Source organism: Staurois parvus, unplaced genomic scaffold, assembly GCF_062004578.1.
Source record: "Staurois parvus isolate SC_StPar_1 unplaced genomic scaffold, SC_StPar_1.0 ptg000176l, whole genome shotgun sequence".
Taxonomy (NCBI): Eukaryota; Metazoa; Chordata; class Amphibia; order Anura; family Ranidae; genus Staurois; species Staurois parvus.
The window spans coordinates 2,892,385-2,916,282 of NW_028317972.1; the positions used below are offsets into that span (position 1 = coordinate 2,892,385).

Consider the following 23,898-nt stretch of genomic DNA (forward strand, 5'->3'; position numbering starts at 1 on the left):
TTGGTCACCCAAAAAAGAAGCTCCTGCTCCTTTTCAGTTGGCAATCTTTATGTGATTTTTAAAGATGTGGATTACTGCACGATCCTGTCACGGCACAATTGCGGCAGAATTGCATCATGTTTGGGATGCCATTAAAGGATAATGGCACTCAAATGCGCATCACGCATTGTGTAGCAATTACTACGCGATTTGGAATCACAAGCAAAATCGCAACAATTTTGTCCACGATTCTAAATTGCGAGATGTGAATGAAGCAATGAATTTTTTAAAAAGCAAAAAGTGTAAGTACCTGAATTTGACTTGGGTTCAGCCTTTTGCAGTCAACTGTGGAGCAAAGTCCAGAGATAGGACCAGTATAGGTGTGTTCCAGTGCAAGGAGCAGGCTGATAGGATGGGAGAACAGAGTGACATAGGGATTAATTTATTAGTGTGCTGCCTCTCCTTTTACTGTCCAATCACAGGGTAGGGTGACAAGGATGCCTGTAAGTGAAAATGAAACTGCAGCAGTCCAAGATTAGGCCCTTTCTTCTGCCAGACAGGGTTCATAAGCCGTAACATTTTTGGCACAAATCCCAGTAAAAGTCCAGTGCATGTCATAAAAAATCAGGTACAGTTAATGCTTACTAGTTAAAGGAGTTTGTTCATCTAAAGGGATGTTGGGATGCCTGCTTTCATCATATATAACCAGAACTGCTGCCAGCTTTGTTTCTTCCCTCATTAGTTTTCAGAGAACACCTAACCTGTATAGGAGAACAGTATTAACAGGACTCCAATGAGTATTAGCAGCAATATAACTGCGTATTGCACTCGATCTAACAAAATTGCATCCTTCTGTGCATGATCTAAGTGGTAAAAACACCTTTAAGTTTCTTTCTTCGGATCACTGCTTGCTGCATGACGCTGATGTACATAAATGCAGTTGGCAGTTCTTTATTTTCATCTGCAGATCCAATACATAATTAGAAAAATGTGGCTATTTGGTGTTGATGTTTCTCTCCCTGCTCTGTGCTGTAGGGCTCATTCTGAAGAGTTCAGTCTGGATCGATCCTACTCACAGTGAGTTTCTGCATGGCATGACTAATGAAAACTTAATAAGACACTGTTATCCAAGTAAAAGTAATAGAAATATCACACTCTCCCAAAAATTTGGATTGCATGTTCTTTGTGAAGGGCAATTAGTATATTTTAAGTGGTAAGTACAACTTGGGGTTGAATTAGCAAAGGAATCAAGATTGTTCACTTTGCAAAGTGAATGTTAATAAACAGGGTGAATTGTACTCAGGTCTGTGTGTATTGTCTCATACTGGGGTGATGGTAAACCAGGGCGATTGCCCGTGTGTTAATCAATAATGTGTAATAAAGCATAATTTTTGGAAATTTTTCTGAGTATCGCATTCTGTTCATAATGTAGCCGCTTTTCTGTGAATCTCTTTTCACAAATCCCTTTTTGGAAAATGTTTTTTGACTACTGGATGGAAGCCATATATTGGGTGATACAGTAATTTATATTTGAACCTCTGAAATATATTTTTTACTAATTGAATTGTACTCACCCCTATTACCCACTCAGGTGTGAGAGAAATTAATAAAATCAGGATTTTTGGTAGGATATGATTGGTTAATATGAACAAAACTTCACTTTTTTTTCAAAGCATGGTGAACATTCACTATACCAACCCCACTGTGACATTTTGCTGAAAGCAATGTCTGACAAAATCTTGGATGGGTATAGAGGCGTACTCAGTATAAAAGTTTGTCACACTTGTGGTTATATTTAAAGAGTAACTCCACTTTTGGTGAGAAATAAATATTACCCTCTAGGTGATCAATGTACATTGCAAGGATTTTAACAAATGTTGCAGATTCCTACTTTTTGTTATTCTGAAGAAAGAGCTGTTTGTTTGTCAGTGTCCATGTAGAAAGTGAACCTAATGGGAGTGATTTTATATTTATCAATCAGCTGCTGCACTTGCAAGGCTCTGAGGAAAATTGCAGGGTCTGCATCCCTATAGAAGTGATTTCCTATTGGGAGAATCTCAGCAAACATGACATTTTTGTTGCAGGGGATGTCTGAAATCTGACTTGTATCTTAGTGCAGACTTCTAGGAAAATCAGTGAGCCAATCACAGAAGCAGGAAATGATGTTTCTTGGGGGGCGTTCTGTACACATACTGTGTACAGAACACCTCCAGGTAGCCATATTGCTCTGCATTTTACATAAAAGTACAGAGCTGCTGATTGAAAAGGAAAGGTAGTTTTTAATAACATTCAATTGAAGATGTCTTGTGTCGCAATTGTATATGCTATATTTTTTTATTTGCTATTTTTTCCCATGAAACCCTTTAAGATGTTTATTGAAGTTGTAAATTCATAGGTGATAAGTAAAGCCAGTGCATTTTGGGGGAACTGCCTCCCCAATCACCAGGGCTAGTATACAGGAAAACATGTAAATCAACTAATAAGTATCTCAAGATTGCGGTGCACAATATTTAATAACTTATACATTGGTATGGATCGCTCAATTGAAAAATAGGCAAGGTAAGATATATGAACCCTTTGAACAATATGAAACATTTTTGGGATCAATTTATCTTACCTATTTTTCAATTCAGCAATCAGTTATTATTGTGCAGCATAATCTTGAGATACTTGTCAGTTGCTTTTAATGTTTCCCTGGATACTAACCCTGATGAAGGGGGAGACGTTTCCCCTGAAATGCGTTGGCTTTACTTATCATCTGTGAACTAACAAATTCAATAAACATCTCAAATATAACGACAAGTGTGACACAGCTTTATGATGAGCACACTTCTACACTCATCATAGATTATCCTGCGGAGTGTCTTTTCTTCTCTTTCTTTGGACTTCAACAAGCCTCACCAACACCACAAACCAATGGTGTCTCACTCGACTATCAATAATATTATGTGAACATATATGTATAGAAGTATATAAAATTATATTAAATAAATTAATTAAATAAATGAAAACAAATTAAGATAAGTAAATGAGTACAATATATTTCCACAGCGTGATATTGCAATCACGCTGGTGCTGCATGCATATCTTTGAAAAATCCAGGATATTGACATGTCTTTTAATGGTGTAATACAAAGTAGTCCACCAATCTTAAATAGTGTGCTCCTTCACCAGTTGTGCTCTCACCTGACGCATATGACCAAACCATTAAGTGAGGTCATACAAGCTTGTGTCCCTTTAATTGGGCTCAGAGTTGAACAGATGGATAAATCCCTGTTTCCCAGATGGATGGATGGATGGATGAATGGAGTTTTTCCCTTTTCCCAGCAGGGGGTCTCACAGCTTCCTGGGGACCTTTTTCCTGGAGGCAGATGGATGGATGGAGTTTTCCCTCTTCCCACTAGGGGGTCTCTTCACTCCCTTCAAACTTTTTCCTCCATGTGTCTATATACCATGTAATAAAAAGAGAATATAGTGCCTTATCTTTTTTTTTTAAATTGTAATAAACAAATGTAGTGCAGTCACATAGCATATAAGTTAAAATCGCTTTTTGTACAAATTTGCAGGATCCTTACTGTGTTTGCCACACTCCCATATACTTCCTGTGTAGTTGCCTTTAAGCATTGTGACATCAGTGCCCCTCCCCTACGCGTTACGCCACCGGGTCACATGGCTTCATGAGGGGGAATTCCCCCAGATCACTTCTGTTGATACCAGACCATAAACTGGTTCAGCTCTGTCATCAGTGGTGTATTTAGGCTTTGTGCTGCCCTAGGCAACACAAAAACTGGAAGTCTGAGGCTGACATTGACCAACAACACCCCTGCCCCTCCCCACCCAAGAGAGCGTTCCACTAACACACATTCCCCCCCCAGCGAGAGAGAGAAAGACACTCGCCTTCACAGCTTCGGACATCCCTGGGAACGAGAGTTGGGCTCTGCATACACCATCAAGCAGCCTATAGCCTCTCTCGGTACCCACCTGGTCCCCATGCCGCAAGTGTCCCTTCTTCCAGGGGGCGGTGCTGCCCCCCTGAAAAATGCCGCCCTAGGCAAATGCCTAGTTTGCCTTGTGGTAAATACTACCCTGGCTGTTATACACACACTTCAGATGCTTGACAAAATGTACAGCTTTGCAAGCTTGCTGTCCCATATTTTGATTATCATGTTTTATATAGAGATATGACAATACTCCCTCTAGAGCTGATCTGTATATCATGGGCGTAAATATCAGCTAAGATAAGCACAGTTGACCACATAGGTAGGGGTGCAGATAGTTTCCAGCAAGGGGTGGCTGAAGGTTGTCAGTCTAAATTGAACTGTTGGCAAAAGTCAATACAAAGAGGGGGTGCAGGTGGTTCAAAGTTTTTGGTGGGGGGGAGTTCTGGCAAAATCAATCCGAGATCTGGGTGCGAGACGATGTTAATCAAATGTTCAATGAATTAAAAGTAAAAATCTGCCCGGTCACTGAAAATATTGTCCAGCTGCATCGATGTGAATGCAGAGATTCTATATGCGTGCCTGCCTTGTTCTATAGTGTCACCCGCAGATTGCTCATTATAACACAGAGACTCAGCAGGGAGTGTGGACTCGGCAGTGTTGCATTGTACAGTGATTTTAGCAGGCCTGACTCAGGTTGTGTGGGTGTACCCCCTCTCCTCCACAATCCAAACCCCCCTTTCTGTAATTACCTCTCACTCTCCCTCTGTTTCTTCTCGTGTATCGCACCAATATGGGGTACCATTAGCCAAGGCTAATTAGTATGAGCAGTACAACATGTAACAAAACACAGCGATAAAACATAGTTATTTATAGTGCTTTTATAATAAAGGCTTTCTATATCTTACTCTGTTGCTATACAATAACTAATCTGCACCTCTGAACAGCTCCAAATTTATTTCAATGATCTGCTGTCTGTCTTCAAGTGCGTTCTTTTTAGAAAAGTAGATTACTATCCTTTGTTTCTTTAAGAGAAGGAGTCTTAAGTTAAATTTCCTTAAACTTTTTTTTTCCAGATTTATTCTAAAGACTCCAATCATGTTATATTTAAATTGATATAACTCTGGGGTTCCAACATTATTCCAACAACAGTGATTCAACATATATAAGAACCATTTTTATCTGTCAAACTGCAAGAGAGTCAAACTGGCAGCCCTCCAGCTGTTGTCAAACTACAAGTCCCATGAGCATTGCAAGATTGACAGTTACAAGCATGACTCCCAAAGGCAGAGGCATGATGGGACTTGTAGTTTCGCAACACCTGGAGGGCCACCAGTTTTTACACCCCTGGATTTATTTATTTATTATTTATTTCAGGTACTTATATAGCGCTGTCAATTTACGCAGCGCTTTACATATATATACATTGTACATTCACATCAGTCCCTAACCCTCAAGGGGTGTACAATCTAAGGTCCCTAACTCACATTCATACATACACATATTAGGGCCAATTTAGACAGGATTCAATTAACCTACCAGCATGTCTTTGGAGTGTGGGAGGAAACCGGAGCACCCAGAGGAAACCCACGCAAGAACAGGGAGAACATGCAAACTCCATGCAGGAGGCGCCATCGTCGGGAATCAAACCGCTGACTCATTTACTGCAAGGCAGACGTGCTAACCGGGTGGATGCATACACTTTTGTAATCTTCCCCTTATACTGTAAAGCGCTGCGCAAACTGTTGGCACTATGTGAATCCTGTATAATAATAATCTTCCGGTCCCTTCTTTGCTATATGCTTGCCTCATATAAGGAAAATAATTTTCAAAGCATATAATTCTGCAGATTTTATGTCACTGCCTTGTCTTTTATCTACTTTCTCCCAATGACATCATCACATGATGTGATTGGTGATGTTTTTGAACACGGGGGAATTGTATTAGCAAATACAGGCTTCTGCAGTAACACCAAATTTGGCCATGTACTGTACGAACTGTCCTGACAAAATTTGCTCTGTGGGTGGCCCCATCAGCCACTTTCTACCTAATATCCTTCGATTGAAAAATCCTTGTTGTGTTTTTTACAAAAATATGAAATAAAAACTATATAACTTTTTAATATATTTGGTATTCATGTTCATGCACCCTGAAAGTCCCATCTTCTCTACTGAATACTTGAAAAATTGAGTGGACCAGGCATAAAATTATCAGCCAAAAAGTGACTGTATCCAAATCAGATCAGCCACCGTTGGATTTTGACAGTCGGTGGGCCAGCTTTCAAAATACGCTAGCCACAGGAGAAGGTTTTTCTACCTGCCTTGTATCCTTTTTTTTCTTTTTCATAACAGTGTATGGCCTGCTTAACTTGGTGCGGCGTGTTACTTTCATGCACAAAGCAAGCATTTACAATGTGTTCGATGTGTGCTGGAGGGGTTTCTGCTACAATGAGCTTGTAAAAAGTAGACTTGTTTGTTAAAAAAAGTTACTGCTAATTGCTAATAAAACACATTGAATTCAATTTTTGTTGCTTGTGTGGAATGAATAAAAGGGTTAGAAACTTTGTCAGGTTTTTATCACAGCCTGTGTCCCACTGGGGAGATTCATCCTCTCGTACATTCTGGTGACCATTGTCCCTGGGACAGAAAGTGATTTGGAATTCTCGATTTGACTGGAACAGGAATAATTCTCTAGTTTTTTGTCACATGACAACTGTCTAGGAAAAGCTATCCCCTCGCTTCCTATAATGAAGGTTTTCTATATCAGGGGTGTCAAACTCAATTCTTTGCAGGCCGGATCAGAATTGCGGCTGCCATCAAAGGGTCAGTTGTATCTGTAAGACTATATAAATGAATCTAGTCTTCATCATTTTAAATAATTGCATCTGAATTCAATTATTACTGGTTTTAGTAATTTACGACCTAAGCTGTGAAGGGCAGGTGCAGACCGGCACAGATCCCAATCACACTCCTGTAGCAGATGATGCAAGTCTGAAAGGAGGGTTGCACATCGCTGGTATCATCCACTTTACTGTACACTGCCCAGACTGAACACCATGGCAGAACCATGATCTGTCTGAGCAGTCTCCAATAAAGTTTTTTGTGGACAGGGGCGGACTGACAACTCATGGGGCCCCCGGGAAATAGGGGATCATGGGGCCCCTGTGTCCTTGCCCAAACTCAAAAAAGCCTATGAAAAAAGATACCAGGGGCATCTCATGGGTCCCCCTACTGACCCCGGCCCTCGGGCAGTGCCCGAGTTTCCAAATGGTCAGTCTGCCCCTGCTTGAGGATGATATCAGCAGTGTGTGCCCCTCCACTATTATTCTCATAATAGTTATAAGCAGATGTCCAGAGCACACCACCCCCATTACATCAGCTGTCAAGAGCCTCCCTACCATCAGGAGTCAAGAGTCCCCCACCCTCCCTTACATCACAGTGCACCCCCTTACCTTATGCTGTTGCTGAGAAGAATCTGGGGGCAGAGCTGGGAAGCAGAAAGTGCAGGGTCTGGAGGTGATCCTAAGGAGGGCTGGAGTCAGCTGTCAGAGTGAGCTGAATGCTGAGACCAGGGGAGGCAGAATCGACGGGGTGCTGCGGCTGCACAGAGAGGGTCAGGATCTGTAGGCGGAGTTCTGTCCTCCTTTTAGTTGATGACTGCTGAGACGGGGAAAGGGGGGAGGCAGAGGCGAACCTCCCTGTGGCCGCACAGAGAAGCGTAGGATCTGGTGGAAGAGTTCTGTCCTTGCCTCTGCTGCCAACTGCTCAGACAAAGTGGGGGTGGAGATGAGGGGGGTGCAGCAGCTGCAAGAGAGGTGCAAGGGCCACATGAAAATAGCCTGGTGGCCGGAATTGGCTCACAGACCTTATGTTTGACACATGTTCTATACAGTATCTTCCTGCTATACAAAACCTAATCTGCACCTCTGAACAGCATCAAATGTATTATTTATAGAGGAGGGAGCAGTATAAGGAACTATACAGGTCTGTTCCAGTGCAAGGAGCATGCTGATAGGAGGAGAGAACAGAGTCTCAGAGAATTAAACTCACCAGTATGCTGCAAAATTACCAGAATACAGATGGAGAAAAAATCTTACAGCAGTTAAAACAATTCAAAAGCTAAAAAATAAGCGTTGGGGTTTTAAATGCACTTCAATCAATAAATAAATGCCTACTTGAGAATGTACTATTTTTGGAATCAGTCTGAAGTCATTCAGTTTTGGAAGAGCATTTTATAACTTATGACTCTGTTGTGTAGGGATGAATTTGTTTGATCTAAACTTCAAATTTTGAAGGGAATTTGGTGTGGGCAAACATGACAGCTTCCACCTGTCAATGGTTTCTAAGGAAGCAATGGGTGCTTGACCCTGCCGCGTCCTTACCAACCACTAATGTTGCCTGGCATACTGGCATATCACTTACCTGGCTGGGAATCCCTAACCATAAACAAATGGTTATCCTGTTGTGTAGGGATGAACTTATTGTTTGGTCTAAACTTCAAATTTTCAAGGGAATTTGGAGTGGGCAAACGTGACAGCTTCCAGCTGTCAATGGTTTCTAAGGAAGCAACGGGTACTTGACCCTGCCGCATCCTTACCAACGACTAATGTCACCTGGCATATCGCTTACCTGGCTGGGAATCCCTAACCATTTAAACAAATGGATGGAGAATGCAGCTGGTTACATCATTTCCTAGCTATGGCCACATATACAGGGTCTACAAACCGGGGATGGTTGACACCACAATGCATTTGTTAATGTGTACATTATTAATATATGTGTATTGACATTGACTTTAGATGGTTTGCATTTTTTTTTTTATTCTATTTGCGATGATTTGAATAGCAAAATACAGGTCAATACAACATGGTTGTGTGAAATGATTTACCATAATGTTTCCTGCTTTATAAAATGCACCTGGTGGGATTGAATCCTCACAATTACTGTAGAACTCCATGGAAGCTGCTGAGTGGGGAGCAGAGGGCACTACCCTCTCCCCATGTCCCATGTTTAATCATGTAAAACTGCAGACCACATGATCAAGTGCAGGGGAAACACGGGATGTGGAGGAAGGAGCCCAGTTAAAAGGTTAGCTCACCTTTACCAAAAATGCCCATGCAGGTAAAGGGCACCTGTCGGTAAAAACAAACTGGAGATGGATAATGCCCTGCTATAGGTGTGGGCCATTTATGCAACTCCAAGACATGACATCTCCCCTTTCTGTCTTGTTGCTAAGACATTGCTAAGACACTCCCAGCCATTACTGTTCACCTCCACCATCACTGGGGTTAGCTCTTTCTCTGATTCATCCCTCCTCACGTGTGCTTTCTCTCCCCTGGTGCCACAGCTCTGAGCTCAGTGATTGAGATACCATCTCTAGGAGTTTGAAAAAATATCTAGAGAGAACTCTGTTTATGGTGAAAGTGTAAATGTAATCACAAAACATCTGCTGGACACCTATACATGATCAGATATCCTTTTTCAAAAATTGTACCCCCATTGTCTTGCGTTGGGGGCAGAGCCTGTGCTGACATCACTACTCCCACCGTGGGTAGCTGAAGGCGGCGATGGTTTATATGCATGTATCTATACTTATGTGATTGGTTGTACTATAGTTTGGCTGAATAAAACTGTGATTTGCACTATAGCATGTCCATTTATCTTTTACATGTATCAATCCTATTCAGTGTACACTATAAATTCTGCTGCAGTGCTTGGAAACTCTGAAAGTGCCTTTGAAACACCTGCTATCGTGGCTTTTCATATGATTTCAGAAGCTGTCATGGATGATCGTTGACACGTGCTTATATAAGACCACCTATAACTTGGGGTCTCACCATCTGGTAAGAGGCCTTTGCGATTGGAGGGGGTGATTTCACCTGGTGGTGCATCCATATTCACAAGTGGAAACATACGATATATGGTGGAGTGGTGGTGAAATCCCCCTTCACATTATCATCATTTGATTAGTTTGAACATTTTGGTGGTGGACTTTTGCTGTGTTTATTGATCCAAACAGAACCACTTATCATCTGATATGTCTGCAATAGTGGTGTCACCTTCTTATACACTTTTCCGAAAAGTATATTTGTTTGTACTTTTCCTCTTATTATTGTATTATTATGTAGTATTCATTATATGATGATCACTATTTGACACCTATGTAACAGTGGTGTCACCTTCTTATGCACAATTTGTAAGGATATCTGTTTGTATTTTGTACAGTATTTTTGTATTTAATATGAGTTTTGTTGAAATTTAAAGTGTTACTAAACCCAGGACCCTGCATTCACTATATCTGGTCTCCCACAGTACAAAGAACATGAAAATGCACTTATTTTAGTAAATATAAACTTCATAAATACCTTTTCTCATCAGCGGTTAGAACAGTCTTGTGACTTCTATCTGTGTTTAGCAGAGCACATATTAAAACTTGTAGGAGGAGGTTTCTTTTTGCTCTAGGACAGGGGTGGGCAACTGTGGCCCTCCAGCTTTTGGTGAACTACAAGTCCCATCATGCCTCTGCCTTTGGGAGTCATGCTTGTAACTGTCAGTTTTGCAATGCCTCATGGGACTTGTAGTTCTACAACAGCTGGAGGGCCACAGTTGCCCACCCGTGCTCTAGGAGGATGCAAAACCCCTGACCTCTGTCTGGACAGTGCTGATTGGCCATGTGCTGATCACATGCACTCTCCCAAGAAAAAACAAAAACCTCTCTAGCAATACACACTAAACTGAGCATGTGCAAAATGGCTACAGTTCAGTCTGTCTTGTCAGGAGACAAAGAAAAACAAACAGAGGGCGCACCGCCCTCTCTTTGTTTTTCTTTGTATCCAGTGACATTGGACTACCCCGGTCTGTTGAGAGCAACAAGGAGTGCATTTTCCAGGATATCTGTGATGTTACCATAACCCTAGCCGAGTCCATCCCAAAACGCAGGAGTACAGAGTTTCTTGTGTCTTATCAGGAGATAAGACATGGACATTTGAACAAGAGGAGGAGCAGAGAAATCAGGATCCAACAGCCTTTTTACACAGTGCAGAGGATTAACCCTTAGGTTCCACAGTGAGTATAACAAGCATGCTTTACTGCATATACAGACTGATTTTACTTTTGTGGGCTTAGCAACACTTTAAGAGACATAGCGCAACATTTTATTTTATTGCTACACACTTGGTATTAGGTGTTTTATGAGTGCAGCTGTGATTCATTTGAATTTGGTTTGGTTTTGAACACTAAGGCTCAGTTCACATTGACGTGACTTGGGAACCGACTTGTGAGACCCCAAGTCGCATGACATGTGAAATCCCATGTTAGTTAATGAGAGCTGTCTTAATTAGCACTACTAAAGTTGCTCTGACTTTAGAAAACGTTCCTGTACTACTTCAAGGCAACTTCTATCTGACTTGTGCCCATAGACTTTAACGGAAGTCGCCTCCAAGTTGGATCCTCATCTATATTGATGTGTTTGGATCACATTACAGGAAGATTACCCAGGCATTCCCTGAAAGTTGCTTCAAAGTAGTATTCAAGTTGCCTGGCAAAGTCCAGTGTAAGTTGCGCAACGTTCAGGTCGCAGTAGTGTGAACCAAGACTTAGAGCAGCTTTATTTGTTTTCATTTCACCTACAGTATATATGATCCAAAATTGGAAGATAGTAAAACTGTACACTTATCTGGTGAGTGTGTTTTCACAAGGGGATGTGTGGATTGGCACCTTAAATTCATGAACACTGGATTCTACTTATGGCACATGTGTGGATTAGGAAACACTTGCAACAGATCTGCACAGAGGGCTTGGATGTTTTTGTATGTGAACTGTGGCATAACAAACAGACATGTTATTGGGAGTGCTTTAGTTAACTTTAACAATTTTGTTGCCTTGATATTATTTTGCACATGAATGGGCACCATTGATGCACAAAGCATGCATTGTAGAGTATTTTTTGTATGTTCATATTAATGAGGTTTACTTATATATCTATCATTTATTTATTATTGTCTGGGAGTTTATTGGCGAGGCTTCACGAGGTACATGATGGCCTACACCTATATCAAGGATATTATTCAACTTTAATCAGAGCTGCACAGTTTGTTTCTAGCTATTGATGTTCCTTGTCTGCAATGGCAGTTTTTTGGTAAAGGTGAACTAACCCCTTAAACTTTGTGTTAGAACCCCTGCCACATTAGACACACCACTATCCTGTACACAAAAAATATGTCAATGCAAAATCCCACATCAGCCATCCAGGTTTAGGTGTGAAAGCCTCAGACAGAGGCAAATTTACTGATAGGTCGATTCATTTATCCCAGGAAATTAACAACGTGAGCAATCAATTGAGTGCTTGTTGCAGTAGTTACAGTGAATGTTCTTCTACTCATCAGCACAAACAAACGATGGTGTTTCTAAATTACAAATGTTTGATTTGGCTTTTGTTTTTGCATGTCGCGCTGCGTACAGACAAGCGTCACTGATTGTCTCAGCTGTGTCTCATTAGCCTGAATGCAAAGGAGCGCTATGAAGTCATTGTATGTTGATTCCAGGAAAAGTAAAGTGGCGTTTAAAGCCAGATCTCATAAAAGACCAACCGACCTTCTGAGACAGGGAAGAGGGACACTTTTATGCACCCCAAAATGTCTGCGGGGAAGATGTGCCCTGGTCACTTTTATAACTCTGCCATCATTTCAGATTGAGAAATAAGACAGAGCATCTATACATCACACTAAAGATACACAGTTACACTATCTCCTTTCGTACCACCTCTCCCTTCCTTTGGATTTGAAATCTCCATGAGCAAGGCCCTCCTATTCCTTTCTGTATTGAACTGTATTGTAATTGTACTGTCCCCTTTATATTGTAAAACACTGCGAAAACTGTTGTCGCTATATAAATCCTGTATAATAATAATAGTGAGAACAATAATAATAATTATGCACACGTTGACAATGGCTTGCATCAGCAAAAAACCCAATTGATGTCCCACAGCAATCCCCCGCTAAGCCTCATCACCTCATCATCCTCTATCACTGAGTAATGGTCCCATAGGAAAAGCAATTGTCAGATTAGGAGCATTGCTGGCTTCTTTGTTTATTGCTCTCAAAGCTCTGTGTAAAATTCTCAAATGTATACACGTTATATTGCCAAAAGTATTGGTCGGCCTGCCTTTACACGCACATGAACTTTAATGGCATCTCAGTCTAATGCAGGCCATAGATGGGGAGAAAAAACGGCAGATTTTTCTTTTAAAAAACGAAAATTTGGTCGTTCAAGCGGCCGACGTTACCATCAATGGTAAAAAAAATCGGCCGATTTTCATCCCTTCTACAGCTGGCAAAAAGTGTCCCTGCAGAGAGCTCCGCTATTTCTGACAGTTCTCTGACAGTTCCTTCACATTTACAGCGGTTGAAACATTGTATCTATTTGTTTCCATTTAGGATACAGATGTTTTTATTCGGAAACAAATAGATACAATGTTTCAACCGCTGTAAATGTCAAAGAACTGTCAGAGAACTGTCAGAAATAGCGGAGCTCTCTGCAGAGATACTTTTTGCTGGACTGGAATTCTTCTTATTTTCATCCTACTTCTTCTTCTTCTTCTTCATCCTCATCCTCTTCTTCATCCTCATCCTCTTCTTCTTCTTCTTCATCCTCTTCTTCTTCTTCTTCTTCATCCTCATCCTCTTCTTCTTCTTCTTCTTCATCTTCTTCTTCATCCTCATCCTCTTCTTCTTCTTCTTCTTCTTCATCTTCTTCATCCTCATCCTCTTCTTCTTCTTCATCTTCTTCTTCTTCGTCTTCTTCTTCCTCATCCTCTTCTTCTTCTTCTTCTTCTTCTTCTTCCTCATCCTCTTCTTCTTCCTCATCCTCTTCTTCATCCTCATCCTCATCTTCTTCTTCTTCCTCATCCTCTTCTTCTTCTTCATCCTCATCCTCTTCTTCTTCTTCATCATCCTCTTCTTCTTCATCCTCATCCTCTTCTTCTTCTTCTTCATCTTCTTCATCCTCATCCTCTTCTTCTTCTTCTTCTTCTTCTTCTTCTTCATCTTCTTCTCTTCTTCTTCCTCATCCTCTTCTTCATCCTCATCCTCTTCTTCTTCTTCTTCTTCTTCATCCTCCTCTTCTTCATCATCCTCATCCTCTTCTTCTTCTTCTTCTTCATCCTCATCCTCTTCTTCTTCTTCTTCATCCTCATCTTCTTCATCCTCTTCTTTTTCTTCCTCATCCTCTTCTTCATCCTCATCTTCTTCATCCTCATCCTCTTCTTCTTCTTCCTCATCCTCTTCTTCATCCTCATCTTCTTCTTCCTCTTCTTCATCCTCTTTTTCATCCTCTTCTTCATCCTCTTCCTCTTCTTCTTTTTCTTCTTTTTGTCTTCCTCTTGCAGGTCACTGCTCATGCGCAGATTTTTTATCGGTAAAAAATCGGCCGATTGGCCCATTAATGCCGCGAACGGCGATCGGCCGATTTTTTTCCAACTTTACCAAAAAAAAAAAATGGCCAAAATCCCAAAAAACGGCCGACCAAATCGCCCACTAACGATCCGAAAATCGGCCGATTTTATTTTCGGCCGACAAATCGGCCGATTTTCGACCCGTCTATGGCCTGCATTAGTCCGTAGGGTTCAATATTGAGTTGTCCCACCCTTTGCAGCTATAACAGCTTCAACTCTTCTGGGAAGGCTGTCCACAAGGTTTAGGAGTGTGTCTATGGGAATGTTTGACCATTCTTCCTGAAGCACATTTGTGAGGTCAGGCACTAATGTCGGACGAGAAGGCCTGGCTCACAGTCTCTGCTCTAATTCATCCCAAAGGTGTTCTCTTGGGTTGAGGTCAGGACTCTATGCAGGCCAGTCAAGTTCCTCCACCCCAAATTCGCTCATCCATGTCTTTATGGACCTTGCTTTGTGCACTGGTGCGCAGTCATGTTGGAACAGGAAGGGGCCATCCCCAAACTGTTCCCACAAAGTTGGGACCATGAAATTGTCCTAAATGTCTTGGTATGCTGACGCCTTAAGTGTTCCCTTCACTGGAACTAAGGGGCCAAGCCCAACCCCTGAAAAACAACCCCACACCATAATCCCCCTTCCACCAAACTTGGCACAATGCAGTCAGGCAAGTACCATTCTCCTGGCAACTGCCAAACCCAGACACCACCATCGGATTGCCAGACAGAGAAGCGTGATTCATCACTCCAGAGAACATGTCTTCACTGCTGTAGAGTCCAGTGGCGGCGTGCTTTACACCACTGCATCCAACTCTTTGCATTGCTTCCGGCTGAGTTGCTGTTGTTCCCAGTTACTTCCACTTTGTTATAATACCGCTAACAGTTGACCGTGGAATATTTAGTAGCAAGGAAATTTCACGGATGGACTTACTGCACAGGTGACAACCTATCACGGTACCACGCTTGAATTCACTGAGCTCCTGAGAGTGACCCATTCTTTCACAAATGTTTGTAGAAGCAGTCTGCATGCCTAGGTACTTGATTTTATACACCTGTGGCCATGGAGGTGATTGGAACACCTGAATCCAATGATTTGGAGGGGTGTCCCAATACTTTTGGCAATATAGTGTACCTGTCAAAATCAGAGCCATGGGTCAGTCTGTACACCACTGCATCTCCACTGACAAAAACAGGCTGCCTGCTCACAGATCCACGCTGCTTGGAACACATAGACAAACTGCTCCTCATACTATATGGTCAAATGCATCGATGTGAATGAGCCCTTAATATCATCAAATATTTTAGTTCTTAATAAAATTAACATAATATTTTACAGTATATAAATATCAACAATAGAATAGTTTTAAAGCAATGATGTGTCTAATGGAGCTCAGCACCTCCACCCCTTTCTTTATACCCATATGGAAGAAAAATATATTTGAAATATATTTTTAAAAAATTCTTCCCAAATATAGTGCCATATATTTTGCCATATTTTGGCCATATTCTATATATATATATATATATATATATATATATATATATATACAGTGGGGATCGAAAGTTTGGGCACCCCAGCTAAAAATTTGTATTAATGTGCATAAAGAAGCCAAGGAAAGATGGAAAAATCTCCAAAAGGCATCAAATTACAGATTAGACATTCTTATAATATGTCAACAAAAGTTAGATTTTATTTCCATCATTTACACTTTCAAAATAACAGAAAACAAAAAAATGGCGTCTGCAAAAGTTTGGGCACCCTGCAGAATTTATAGCATGCACTGACCCCTTTGCAAAGCTGAGACCTGCCGGTGTCATGGATTGTTCTCAATTGTCATCTGGGAAGACCAGGTGATGTCAATCTCAAAGGTTTTAAATGCCCAATCTCAAAGGTTTTAAAGGGCTGACCTTGACCCTCTGAGGACGTGCATGGCACGAAACGCGTCAGAGGGCTACAGCTTATGGACATCTAGCCACTATATGTGGCCAACATTCTATGGTCAGTAATTTTTGTTGTTTCACCTTTTTGACCATTAAACCTGAGTCAAACAGCATCACACTATGTGGCGTCCTTTATTGGGCTCTCTTTGAGAGCACCATCTCCCACAGTGCCTATCTGGACTAAGGAGTACTTTGACGCCCATACGGTTTGATGAATCCTGGCTACTGTTCTTCGCAGTGAGAATAGTACGCAGTGCGATCTGACCAGAGCTCTGATGCTGGAGAGATCTTGCAGATTATATTTCTCTACATGCGTTATTTTAACGCACCTCTGGTGAGTGCGCACTCTATCTGCTCCTAGGATTTCTTCACCTCTCTTCAACCATTAATCTGGGATGAGGACTTTATGTGTGCTTTAACATTTCTTATTGATTAACGCACTGTTTACCATTGTGTCACATCTTTTTGACCACTGACATTCACACGTATATATACCTTATAGAGAATTATTTGTATTCTGATTCTAGCGCTGCACCTATTTTTCTCTTTCTATTGATCATTGTAAGGTGGGTTGGTTGCCTTTTTTGGTGTTCTAGCTGCTTGTGCATTTCTGTCTGTAGCGCTCGCTATACCTTTTTTACACTATGTGCTAGAATTATTGCTCTCCCTATAACATTCATGGTAATGCCTTACACATGTGGCGCGAACACCATTTACATATGCATATGCCGGGTGTAATTTACAGTATCTGTTCTTATTCTGTACGCATGGGCTCTGCACAGTGGCACTTCTCTTGTTCTGTATGCCGGGTGTAATTCTCAGTATCTGTTCCTATTCTGTATGTATGGGCTCTGCACAGTAGCACCTCTCTGGCTCTGTATGCTGGGTGTAATTCTCAGTATCTGTTCCTATTCTGTATGTATGGGCCCTGCACAGTAGCACTTCCCTTGTTCTGTATGCGGGGTGTAATGCTCAGTATCTGTTCCTATTCTGTATGTATGGGCCCTGCACAGTAGCACTTCCCTTGTTCTGTATGCTGGGTGTAATTCTCAGTATCTGTTCCTATTCTGTATGTATGGGCTCTGCACAGCAGCACTTCTCTGGTTCTGTATGCTGGATGTAATTCTCAGTATCTGTTCCTATTCTGTATGTATGGACTCTGCACAGTAGCACTTCCCTTGTTCTGTATGCTGGGTGTAATGCTCAGTATCTGTTCCTATTCTGTACGTATGGACTCTGCACAGTAGCACTTCTCTGTATGCACTTCTCTGTCTCCCTTGTTCTGTATGCGGGGTGTAATGCTCAGTATCTGTTCCTATTCTGTATGTATGGGCCCTACACAGTAGCACTTCTCTTGTTCTGTATGCTGGGTGTAATGCTCAGTATCTGTTCCTATGCTGTATGTATGGGCCCTGCACAGTAGCACTTCTCTGGTTCAGTATGCCGGGTGTAATGCTCAGTATCTGTTCCTATTCTGTATGTATGGGCTCTGCACAGTAGCACTTCTCTGGTTCAGTATGCCGGGTGTAATTCTCAGTATCTGTTCCTATTCTGTATGTATGGGCTCTGCACAGCAGCACTTCTCTGGTTCTGTATGCTGGATGTAATTCTCAGTATCTGTTCCTATTCTGTATATATGGGCTCTGCACAGCAGCACTTCCCTTGTTCTGTATGCTGGGTGTAATTCTCAGTATCTGTTCCTATTCTGTATGTATGGGCTCTGCACAGCAGCACTTCTCTGGTTCTGTATGCTGGATGTAATTCTCAGTATCTGTTCCTATTCTGTATGTATGGACTCTGCACAGTAGCACTTCCCTTGTTCTGTATGCTGGGTGTAATGCTCAGTATCTGTTCCTATTCTGTACGTATGGACTCTGCACAGTAGCACTTCTCTGGTTCCGTATGCCGGATGTAATTCTCAGTATCTGTTCCTATTCTGTATGTATGGGCTCTGCACAGCAGCACTTCTTTGGCCTGTATGCTGGCTTTAATTCTCGGCGTATATATCAAGTCTACATGGCGCTACTGTTCTTGCACAATGAAATTGCTAATTGCCATCTAATCCTTTTTTTTTTATTACTATGTGCATGTGTATGTAATTTAAAGCCACACCCCTTACACTATTTAGCCACACCCAGTTGTGCTGCAGCACATGCTAGCTCCCTATCATCATATAAACTGTTCTCCCATGTTGACATCTCTACTTCTGATGTTTATAGCACTTTATTTTCACTTCTACCATAGAGTCTCCTTTTGGGTAAAAGTTGCTAAATCTTCAGGTCACATTATTTTTAATTGCAGGAAATGTTATTCACTAATCTGTTGCCAATTAGGAGATTTTTTTCCTGTGTTCCTATCAGAAGACATTACAGTCAGGCAGCCTTTGTCTTAATTGGGAGAGGATTATAAAGGTCACAACAAATATCCCTGTTAATGAAAGGTACATAAAAATCCGGAGGGAGACGCGAAGGGTGCAGCATTCTTAGGCCTCTTGCACACGGTACTGATGTTTACGCATGAGCATTTCTGGACGTAATTTTAGGCACTTGTGTTGCATGTATTCGCACGTATTTATGCGCATATTTGCAATTGCACATACAATACATTCATTAGTCAAATTCTATCAATATTCAAAATATTTATGCTCATATGCACGTAATTGTGCATACTCACATATTCCTACTGACTAGGAATATACATTTCTCCGTTCTACTTTTTATTTTTTTTAACTCAAGAAAACACAGCATTTGATACATGCCTGTGTGTACAGACAGATTGGAAACAATGGGCTGCATTTCAGATCAGATTAAAAAAAACACCATAATGTGCTTTTTCAAGCTGCAGTGTGCAAGAGGCCTAAAAGTGGTTGTAAAGGCTCAAAAGGTAGAAAAAAAACAAACAAAACTTCTGTTTGCAGTACCCCCCAGCACCCATAACATTTTCCACGATCCAGTGTTGTACAGCTGTTGCCTCAGCTCGCCGGGGACTCTCCCTCCTCATTGGCTGAGACAGCAGCCAATGAGGAGAGAGAGGGGGTTGGGTCAAGCTGCAGCTCTGTGTGTGAATGGACACACAGCAGTGACTTGGGAGCGAGCCTGCTTGGATGCCCTCATTGCAAGTGGTTTGCTCTGGGGGCACTCAGCAGGAAGGAGGGTGCCTGTGGCGGACCAGAGAAGAGGAGGATCAGGGCTGCTTTGTGCAAAAACACTACACAGAGCAGGTAAGTATGACAGTCTTTTTTTTTAATTGCGTTTAATATCCCTTTAAAGGCTAGATTCACCTTTTGAAAAAAAAATTATAAATGCACATTTTTTGCAGGTAAAAAATTTGAATTAATTTTTTTTTTTAAGCTGACTGTAAAGCATTGCACCTGTCATCTTCAGATCATGGGTGCAATCTCAGGCTCCTGCAGACTCTCAGAACAGCTGTCTGCCCATACCTCATATGGGGAGGCAGTTATGTGAGAGCAGGAAGATCAATGAACTACCAGAACACTCACCAACACCCTTGTAATTGATCAAGAACTGCAGGCCATCAGCCAGAATGGATGATGGTACTTGTAGTCTATTCATTCATAGGAAACTATGAATGAATGATGCAGCCATGTGGGCTCCCGCCTGCTGTCACAGGGTGAGAGGGATTGAAGGGAGAGGGTGCAGATGCTGGAACATGTTACATGTTTCAGCCTAAAAATGGGTAGAACATGTAACATGTTCCATAGGTGAACTTTATCCTTTAAAATAGGGAAAGAGACCAAAACCACCAAGAAAAAAATGTAACACCTTTATTGGTTTTGGATAACAATGTTAAAGGTGACATTCACGACATGTCACAATATACAGCATTAAGTCACCCTAGTTGCTCTAGTCCAATGACTTTACTTACGCTGAGCATGTGTCATTAGTCTGCTGCAGGCAGGAAAAACTATTTCCTCAGTCTACCTTCCCTTAAGGGTCTATTTATGAAAAAAATTAATCATTTGGTTACATTTATATTCTAATTCCCTTTAGTGTTTTCTAAAATTGTTACATTGTATCTGTTGTTACAATATGTATTTCTATGTCCTCAGTTGCATCTGTTGGTCATAATATGTCATTTTACAGCTGCCCACAATAAAAGAACATTGGTTCAGAAGAGAAAGTAGCCTAATAACATTTTGTTTTTGCCCGTTTTACACAGAACTAATGTTAATGCAGATTTGCTGGATAAATGGCTATGCAAACTTTTATAGAAACCTGGCTAAAAGACTGAATTTAGCGGGGTGGCAGTGGACATAGTATACTTGGACAGAGGGGTGGCGGTGGACGTAGTATACTTGGACAGAGGGGTGGCGGTGGACGTGGTATACTTGGACAGAGGGGTGGCGGTGGACATAGTATACTTGGACAGAGGGGTGGCGGTAGACATGGTATACTTGGACAGAGGGGTGGCGGTGGACATAGTATACTTGGACAGAGGGGTGGCGGTAGACATGGTATACTTGGACAGAGGGGTGGCGGTGGACATGGTATACTTGGACAGAGGGGTGGCGGTGGACGTGGTATACTTGGACAGAGGGGTGATGGTGGACATGGTATACTTGGACAGAGGGGTGGCGGTGGACGTGGTAAACTTGGACAGAGGGGCGGTGGTGGACGTGGTATACTTTGATTTTGCAAAAGCGGTTTGAGAAAGTTCTCCACACACGGCTAATGTGTAAGGTAAAGTCTACAGGCTTGGAAAAATCCATATGTAAATGGATAGAAAACTGGCTAAAAGATGGTATTCAGAGAGTAGTGGTTAATGATTCATACTCTGAATGGTCTGGGGTCATCAGTGGTATACTCCAAGGTTCAGTGTTGGGACCCTTACTTTTTAATATATTTATAAATGATATAGGGTCTGGGATTAAACCTCCCATTTCAGTCTTTGGAGATGAAAGCTGTGCAGTGGAATAACATCCTTACAGGACGTCTTCAACTTACAAGCCGACCTCAATGCACCGTTTAATTGGACAACTATGTGGCAAATGAGGTTTAATGTTGATAAATGTAAGGTTATGCACTTGGGGGCTAAGAATATGCATGCATCATACATACTAGGGGGGTACAACTGGGGGAATCAATGGTGGAGAAGGATCTGGGAGTTCTGGTAGATCACAAGCTTAATAATGGCATGCAATGCCAAGCTGCGGTTTCTAAAGCGAGCAAAATCCTCTCTTGTATTTAAAGAGGTATAGAATCCAGAGAGAGATATATCATTCTACCCCTGTACAAATCATTAGTAATACCTCATCTGCAATATGCAGTTCAGTTTTGGTCACCAATTCACAAAAAGAACATTGGGGAACTGGAGGAAGTACAGAGAAGGGCAACCAAACTGATAAGAGGCATGGAGGAGCTCAGCTTTGAGGAAAGATTAGAGGAACTGAATTTATTCTCTCTTGAGAAGAGGAGATTAAGGGGGGATATGATCAACATGTATAAATACATCAGTGGTTCATATAGTGAACTCGGAGTAGAGCTATTCACTTTAAGGTCATCACAGAGGACAAGGGGCACTCTCTATGTCTGGAGGAAGAAATTTAATCTCCAAATACGGAAAATCTTCTCGACAGTAAGAGCTGTAAAAATGTGGAATAGACTCTCTCAAGAGCTGGTTCTGGCCAGTTCAGTAGATTTGCTTTAAAAAAAAAGGGAAAAAAAACTGGATTCTCTCCTAAATGCACAGAATCTAATTGGATACTAATATTTATAGATAAAAAGGTGATTCAGGGAATATCCGTTCGCCTCTTGGGAGATCCTGAAGGATTTCTCTCCCCTGCTGGAGCAAATTGGATCATGCTTAGCTGGGGAGGGGGGGTGGGGTTCCTTCCTCTGGATCAACTGTGGGTGTAGGATCGTGAACATGGGGTTGTATTTTTTTTTTCTTTTTATTGGTTAAACTAGATGGACTTGTATTTTTTCAACCAGACTATGTAATTATATATATAAACCCTATTGGTCATCATTCTGCATATTATACATTTTTTGAGATACTGTATATGCTGACTTAAAATAATGTCCAAGCAAAGACTGCTCCATCCTTCTGCAGCAAAACACAGATGAAAGCATCGTCAGTCACTTTGATCGCTGTAAGAAGTAATAAACATCTGAGTTACACTGGCACATCGCTTGTCATGAATGCACTTGCTTTGAAAAAATATATATGATGCTAGAATCACTTTAAATACAAGCGGATGAGATGTGACATTGCCCTGAACTCATCAGAGAAAAAAGAATAAACTAGCAGACTAATGTGTGCAATTAGCTCACATCTAATGCTCCTGCAGTCCTAGAAAGAAAAGTGTTCTTGAAGGGAAAGGTCTCTGCTTTCATGCTGAGAAATCCAGAATTGCCATATTTAAAGGATCAGTCCACCCGTATGTTGAATATAATTTATTGGTGGTGAGTCACTAAACTCCCAAATCTGTTCCTGACCTGACCACCTACTTGGGAGTATTTATATATATATATATATATATATATATATATACTGTATATATACAATATATATTTTTTAATGTAACATACTTTCAAAATACTGTTTTTGTGCTGTTCGCCTAAAGCTCGGTTCACAGCTATGCAGGTTGCGTTTGAGCTGTTTCTGCATTGCGTTTTTAATGCGTTTTTGATGCGTTTTGCGTTCTTTTTCATTGTTTTTTATTTTTCTTGTTGCTAGGTAGATTGAAAATACAAAATGCATCAAAAACACGGCAACAACGCATCAAAAACTCAATGCATGTTTTTCTGCAGCATTTCCATTGAAGTCTATAGAACCAAAAAGGCAACTTTTTGAGTTAAAAAAAAAGTCCCTTACCCTTTCCAAAAAACACACCGGGTGAAAACGCGGAGATGTGAGCATGTCCCATAGGAAATCATGTTAAATGGACTGTAATGCTCTTTTAGATTGTAAGCTCCAAGGAGCAGGGCCTTCCTAACCCTCTTGTATTGAACTGTATTGTTGCTGTATTGTCTCCCGTTATATTGTAAAGCACTGAGCAAACTGTTGGCGCTATATAAATCCTGTATAATAATAATGCATTTCTGCGGAAGCGCTTAGGTGTGAACCTAGGGTAAGAGAAATGATTACTCACACTTTCTTCTGGATATAAATGCCCAGGGATCTATATATCCCCAACCCAGTTGAGTCTTAAAGCGACCATGACTACATCACCTGTTTCTATCAAGTGTGTTTCTGTGCCAGGACCATCCAGCTGTCACTGAGACGTCTTGGCAGACAGAATAGTAAGGATCTATTTTTAGGGTTCTGCCCTTCTGATCCAGATAATTTATCAGTTTACAATTCACAGCCACCCCCTTGAAAGACAAATTCTGAAAGACATGTAAAGAATGGCTTTACCTGTAAAGAATGCAACACTGTAGAGCAGTAAAATCTCCTTGTCAAAGGAATTTATTGCCTTGCCTGTGTTGCATTATGCCTATAGAGCAGTGGTTCTCAACCTTCCGTGACCCTTTAATACAGTTCCTCATGTTGTGGTGACCCCCAACCATAAAATTATTTACCCAGTAATTATAATTCATGAGTGTCGTTTTACCTCCAATACTGCTGCTTTCAAC

The 23,898-nt window shown here is 41.3% G+C and overlaps 1 protein-coding gene across 3 annotated transcripts in view; it reads left to right on the forward strand.

Moving 5' to 3' along the window:
- KCNT1 (potassium sodium-activated channel subfamily T member 1) overlaps positions 1 to 23,898 on the forward strand; it is a 556,984-nt gene that overhangs the window by 356,890 nt on the left and 176,196 nt on the right. For 2 of the 3 annotated variants that reach the window (XM_089677058.1, XM_089677059.1), the window contains exon 2: positions 1,015 to 1,056. The exons of the other annotated variant lie outside the window; for it this stretch is intronic. In XM_089677058.1, coding sequence (XP_089533184.1) covers positions 1,015 to 1,056 — 42 coding nt within the window. The remainder of the gene's footprint in view (positions 1 to 1,014; positions 1,057 to 23,898) is intronic. 3 annotated transcript variants of the gene reach the window in all.